Source organism: Lytechinus pictus, chromosome 9, assembly GCF_037042905.1.
Source record: "Lytechinus pictus isolate F3 Inbred chromosome 9, Lp3.0, whole genome shotgun sequence".
NCBI classification, from domain to species: Eukaryota; Metazoa; Echinodermata; class Echinoidea; order Temnopleuroida; family Toxopneustidae; genus Lytechinus; species Lytechinus pictus.
In genome coordinates this window covers 17,718,060-17,724,744 of record NC_087253.1, presented here as the reverse complement: position 1 = coordinate 17,724,744, position 6,685 = coordinate 17,718,060, and the positions used below count along the sequence as shown (strand labels likewise).

Sequence of the window (6,685 nt, the reverse complement as noted above, 5' to 3'; positions counted from 1 at the left end):
GTATCCGACTTGAATTTGATCGGCTGAAAAGAACTGTTACGAAATGCTAAATGTCGGATAAAATTTGACTTTTCGAAAAAAAAATTCTGAGTCTGACAGGTCCTTTCATGAAACACTCTCCTGTTTTATCCGACAGTTACTATGGGAACTGTGCTTCTCAGCCAATCGAAATTAAGAAAAGTTGTCAGTAAGTTGTCGTATTGAATGATGACCTTGCTCCCTGCATGGTTTCCCAATTCCCCAAAACATGTGATAGCTAGGGTAAACAAAAACACTGAACTTCGATCAACAAGGCATTCTAGACCACCCCATACACATAACTTAGATTCAGGACAAACAGATTAAGAGACAGTCAATCCCATATCTTGTAAATATATTGAATAAATATTATTATAATCATTTACACACCCAACTGAATGTTTCCACTGGCTGTTCCCAAAATGTTTCTATTGTAACTTAATTACATTTGATATTCATATTTTGTTTATTTTGATTTATACATAGGTAAATACAAGTAATTATTTCCTATAGAACTCATCTATTTTATATATCCTCTTTTAATAAAACTACTCATGTATTTTTTTTTAAACCAAATACTCCTTTATGACAAAATATTATTTCATAATGACAAATCATACCTACCTGGATAATTTCATACTTATTTCCTGCATAAACAGTACTTGAATGTCAAAACAATGCTAAATTATATGTTATTCAAGATGTAATTTTCCGTAATTATTGAACTGTTCTGAATTCCTTTCGTTGCACTGATTTAGAAACATGTATTCCAATTTAATTTGTTTCTTCCTTAGTTTTTCATTTGTTGCATTATAATGACTATTTCCGATATTTTTTTTCCATCTTTGTTAAATACCCAATCTCTTTAACTTTGTTCCTGTCTCCCTCTCTTCCTCTTATTTCATTTTGTCTTGCGTTCTAACATATGTTCTCACTACCACAGTGTACTTTATTCTCTGAGGCTTTCTTCTCATATGCTGGGTATTTCAATTACTTTCATATTTATGTATATTTATTTTGTAGAATAATTATATTTTGATATTTGCCTATTTTATTCCAATGTCTGTATACCATTATTTTGTAAACTGAATGTAATTCAGCCTTTGGCTGCTATTTTCAGTGAATATTTGAAATAAATAAACCATTCAATAATAATAATAATAATAATAATAATAAACTTATTCCACCGTGGAAGGGGTAGGTCTAACAGTCTGGAACAAGCATTATGTTTAAGGATGACCGGGTGTGCGAGGGGGGGGGGGGCGGGGAAGGGGTTAAACTGAAAGTAAAAATTTTCCTTGTATTCATTGCACGGAGAGAAATGGAAAACCAGGAAGTAGAGATAGAAAAAAAAAAACTGTCCTACTAAAAAAAAAAAAAAGATTAACCTTAACAGGATTAAAGATAATATAGAAATTTGTGACTGGAATTCATTGTATACTCATATGATATCCTGATTTCTAGACAAAAAGAACTTATTAAGCCCATGAGCATGATGAGGGAAATCATGACAAAGAAAACGAAAACATTGTGGTATATCAGCTTGTCATACATCGAAGCTAAGAGTGCAGTGGCTTCCCATACAAAATGTGACGTTGTCGTTAACGTTGCAGTTGACGCATCATATCTAGGAAAAAGATACTGCAGTCTAAAAGCCCCAGTAAGTATTAATTCGGAACAATTATGTAGTAATCTAACTAGTAATTTAGTATTTTTTCAAACAAATTGATGACAGACCGGTATTTCATTATGTTCATGACTAGCCCGATCAAAAATAGCCCGGGTAATCACCTCACTTCCCGGGCTCTCTCTTCCGAACCTGATTGAGCTGATGTGATTGTGATGGAGCTGGAGCCGATGGCGCGGCATCTGCTGCTGGTGACGAACCGAGCCCGTCCCGTGGCATTTCCACCAGTCAATGCAATGGCACTGGCCACTGCTGCGCGACGCGATCTTCTGCGCTGCGGAGTCAAGTGAAGCGCAGTCACGTCATTATCTTGACAGCTGGCAGCCGTCTGTTTCGAGGAGTCTTTAAACATTTTTTATATTTCTCATACACAGACGGCTTGCTATCGAGCTATCGTGCAGCCACCAGGGGGTTTACAAACTTATTTACAATGCAAAATCCCGGCCTCGACGGGGCTCATCGATTTTTTTCTTTATTTCATAATAAAAATGAATAAAGAGAACTGGACCAAAATAAAGATTATTATTCCGTTTTGGCCTGAAACGCACCAAAACGGGGAAAAAATAAACAGAAAAAGGGGAACAAACATTGACTTTTTAGTTAAATTTTACTTCAGCTGTCGTGCAACTCCAACTTATCTGGTTGATCCGAACTTAATACATAAACATAACATAAGGCCATTATTATGATTGAGTCCCTGTACAGATCGAGTTAGAACTTCGGTCTCTGTAATTCATTGGTGAGTGGAGCCCGGGGGGGCCACTTACATTGACGAGTGGATACCATGCGCGACAAAAAAAACACGTAAAAAGGATGTCTTTTTCAAGATAGGGCACGTTACGTACGTAACGTGATAAGGGTGTCAAAAACACTAAAATGATGAAAAAAGGGTATCTATTTTCGCTAGGAAAGCTACGCGTTTAATTAGGGTCAAATTTGCGAGGGTGTAAAAAATTAATACTAAAATGTTTTATAAAGGATGTACTATTGCCCCAAGAGTCAACACGTACTACGTGTTTAGAGTACGATTTGGGCGAGATGTGGAAGGTGGGGCTGTACTAAACCCAATGATGTGGGTGAAGGTAGGCCGACGACTGACGTCCGTGACATAACAATGAAAAATAAAAATATCGCTGTCCTTGTTTAGGGGGTCAATTCAGGGAACTTGCCAAGAGTATCGTTTTGTTTCCAATACTTGTTAAGGGTATGGTTACACACGCCAATACTTGTTAAGGGATGCATTTTCAGAAAAATTAAAATACGTGTTTAGGGTGCTTTTCGAGACCCCATGGTCGTGCATGGTATCCACTCGTCAATGGAAGTGGCCCCCCCGGGGAGTGGAGCCAACGGAGTTCAGCAGAACAACCAACATAACAGAGACCGAAGCTTTTGGTCTAGTCATTATCTAGACCAAAAGCTTCAGTCTGTGTATTTGGTTGTTCCGCTGAACTACGTTGGCTCCACTCTCCAATACATAAATCAGAAATTGTTAAATAAATCCCCTGTAACGACGTTTACTCCTGTCTAGTCATTATCCAGCTCAATAACCATGATAACTTTAGCTTCCTAAATTAGCAGTATGGCCTGTTGTTAGTGTGAATGTGATGACGTTGAAGAGCTAGAGTTAACTTACTTAGGCCATTGACATTGAATTCTACGTTTTGTGGCAAAAAAGCCGCCAAATCAAATTTTTTATTCAGTTTCACTTTTCAGCACGATAAGTAATTTAGACTTTGGCCTAGCCTATACCTATTTCAAAACATTGAACTTTAAACTTGAAAGAATCCTCACTTCAGCCTTCACACCTTGGAACGATTTTCAAAAGAAATTGATGCTAAATGCTTTGTTTACGATGCGAAGCTCTCCTTCACACAACTGGTTCCTTCTTTCATGTCTTTCCTTGCGCGATATTTGTAGGGCTCACATTTTCATGGATGGGCAATTTTCAGATGAATTTGATGATTCCATGCATGGTTTTATTAACCAAATATGGAATTGTAATTTGTCATTAATCCGTCTATTCTACCCTGCATTTCCTTGCTCTTCAAGACCACTCTACCACTTTCGCAAAGTTAACCAAAAAATGATTTCAGAATCGATTCTCTAACTAAACCACAGACAAGATATATAAGGGGATAAATCATTTTAATAAACTCTCTATATATCTACTCTTCAAAGTGGGAACCAGCTATGGAAAACCCATGAAATTGTACAGAGTTGTCCACACGTGCTCCCGTTTACACGAGTAGATAAAGACAGTTTAGTAGTAAGATTTATTCATCACTGATGTAATCAATCTCATTAATGAACTGTCTTTATCTACTCTTCAAAATGGGAACAAGTGTGTACAAATCTATGGAAAATTTTCTACACACTCAGGTTCCCATTTCAGCGAGCGGAGCAAACTAGTTTACCCAATACGCTGAAATGGGAACCATCGTATACAAATCTGTGATAGTATGGATAATTGATGGTTGTGTACAAAACATGAGGGGAATGCTGAAGGGGAGAAGGAATAGACGATTTTTACATTTTAGAATTTTTTTCATTGAGTGAATATATTTCAGAGGTTTCTGGGTAGTAAAAGGTGGAATTACTCCCAGGCGCAACCCTTGAGCCCTCTCCAAAATCCCCTCTCTCATTTCCCCCATATGTTTTATACACAGCTACGTGCTGATGAGCGATGGTTTACTTACTCAACGCCAGTGGGCGTCCTTCCCCATGAGCATTTATCGAGCGTTTGGGAGTGTTTCGAAAAATTGCCGAAGTGTCCGATCTTCCCCTTGTAGTATCTTTGATTCTACTGTGCTATGATTTTGTTTTCCTGCAGTGCTTACTTGTGATGTGAGAAAGGATCAGGAATGGATAGAACTAACAGAAAAGAACTTCTAGAAACGGTGGAGAAGCAGAAGGAGGAATTAGACCGATACAAGGGAAGACTGAGAGGTGAAACTTTCATTTTACTTTTTTCATAGCAAAGACTACACTGAAGACTTGTAGAGATTTGTTACAAATGGGAATCCAACCTTGGTAAAAAAAATTATGTGTATGTTTATAAGACGAGAGAAAACTCCAGAATGGTAAGAGTATGATAGAAATCAGAGAATTATTACAAAATTTAAGCCTGTTTTACGAATGAGATCACAAAATCTACAGAAATTTCAAATTAACGATTTGACAAGTAAAGTATAGCAATTGGTAGGGAGAACTACTTTATGCATTTATTCATTCATTTATTCATTCATTTATTTATTTACTTATTTATTTATTTATTCATTCATTTATTCATATTTATCTATTTATTTATTTATTGGTATATATACACATAAAAATTGACCAGCAGCACATTCTGAAAGAGTCAATTGACAAATATTCATGAAGTACAATATAAAAAAGCAAATGAACGGAAACATAATTACAGTATTCTATTCTTTCCCCTCTTTGGCTGTGTAATTGGGAATTGATGGTATAAATGATGGTCATTAATCCTCAAATGATATTTCTTTATTTTTGATAGACCTTGCTGTCGCGTACCGTAGCCTTGTGAAGGAGAAAGAAGCGTTAGAGGCCAGTGTGAAAGCATTAACCACACCAAGTCAGAGCAGAGATCCTCAAGCTTCCGCAGACACTGAAGATGGTACTGGACAGGCTCAGGTAAGCAGTAAATAGATACTTTGTCTTGTTCTGTTTGTTAAACATCTCTAATAGCCTGGGGTTTAACTCCCATGGCATCACAAGCAAGGTGTTTATCTTCATATGCCACTCTGTACCCAGGTGTTGTAAATTCGTACCTGGTAGGGGGAAATTCCTTGAATGCTTGAGCACCCAATTAGGGTAGCCGTACTAATGGTGGGGTATTAGTATGTAGTGGTTGGAAACAGTAAAGTGCTGTAGAAATGTTGCATATTATTACTCTTCTGATTATCTGATCTCCTTTTAGATTAACAAACGAAGTAAGTACCCCCTGAAACAACTGAAACCTTTTTTTTCATATAAAAATGCATTTTTAATAACTTACTTGGTAGAAGAGGGCAATGAAAGTAACATCATCCAGCTTCGTAAAAAAAAATCACCCTTACACCGTTACTTTTTGTTTTCATGTAATTCATATACCTTACCTTACCGCTGTTCCTTCCTTCCATAAAAAGAGGTTGGATGTCATGGTTTTCCACCTTTCTTTGTCTAGTGCTATCTCACAGCATTCATTTATCTTTCTGCCTGTCATCTCCTCAATATTTCCAAGCCAGCTTTTCCTTTTTTATCCCCTTCCTACTCTGCCTTAAATTTTTCCCTCCATGATTTTCTTTGGCAAATATTTGAGTCTTCTGGTATATGAGAGTTTACATTCCTTTATTGATATTAATAGTTTCTTTCATGTGAGATGAGTTTCTGTACATCGTCGTTTGATTTCCTTTCTTTCCATGATATTCGGCACATTCTGAGATAGGACCACATTTTATATAGATTATCATTTATATAGATTTTCTTTATATCCTTGCAAAAGCTGTTATTCAAATGGTCATTATGAATATTGTTGTAGAAGAATTACAATATCATCCTGTATTTTTCCAACTTTCAGAATGAAGATGAAGGCGGTGGGGAGGGTGATGGAGGCAATATCGGCCAACTTCGTCAGCAGATCACCACCCTCACGCTATCACTGTCCACCGTCAGCGAACAGAAATCAAAGATGGAAACCAACTTTCAAGATGACAAGAAGAAGATGAGGGTGAGTATAATGGGAGATTTCGAGTTTAGTGTAGAAAGGTGGTGTTGGTGTAGATGTTGGTTGTTGGCATTAGTGTTGATGCTGGTGAGTGTGGTGTAGATCACGGCCAAAATATATCCAGTGCTATCAAAAGCCATGGTTGTTGACCACCATAGGAAATACACGAGGGCGACGAGCGATTTCACCCTCATAACAGCCCAAATCGCCCCCAAAATATATGCTTTGGGGCAACCATGCTCTCTAGAGTCGCC

The 6,685-nt window shown here is 37.2% G+C and overlaps 1 protein-coding gene across 2 annotated transcripts in view; it reads left to right on the top strand.

The window, feature by feature from the left end:
- The first annotated feature begins 1,579 nt into the window (after positions 1-1,579).
- The window catches only part of LOC129268182 (GRIP and coiled-coil domain-containing protein 1-like), a 28,833-nt gene continuing 23,727 nt past the window's right edge, over positions 1,580-6,685 (top strand). Inside the window, exons 1-4 of one of the 2 annotated variants that reach the window (XM_064104840.1) lie at positions 1,580-1,678; positions 4,536-4,651; positions 5,223-5,359; positions 6,285-6,434. In XM_064104840.1, the coding sequence (XP_063960910.1) occupies positions 4,567-4,651; positions 5,223-5,359; positions 6,285-6,434 (372 nt within the window). In that variant the 5' untranslated portion in view covers positions 1,580-1,678; positions 4,536-4,566. The remainder of the gene's footprint in view (positions 1,679-4,535; positions 4,652-5,222; positions 5,360-6,284; positions 6,435-6,685) is intronic. The other variant, XM_064104839.1, reaches the window with a different exon arrangement.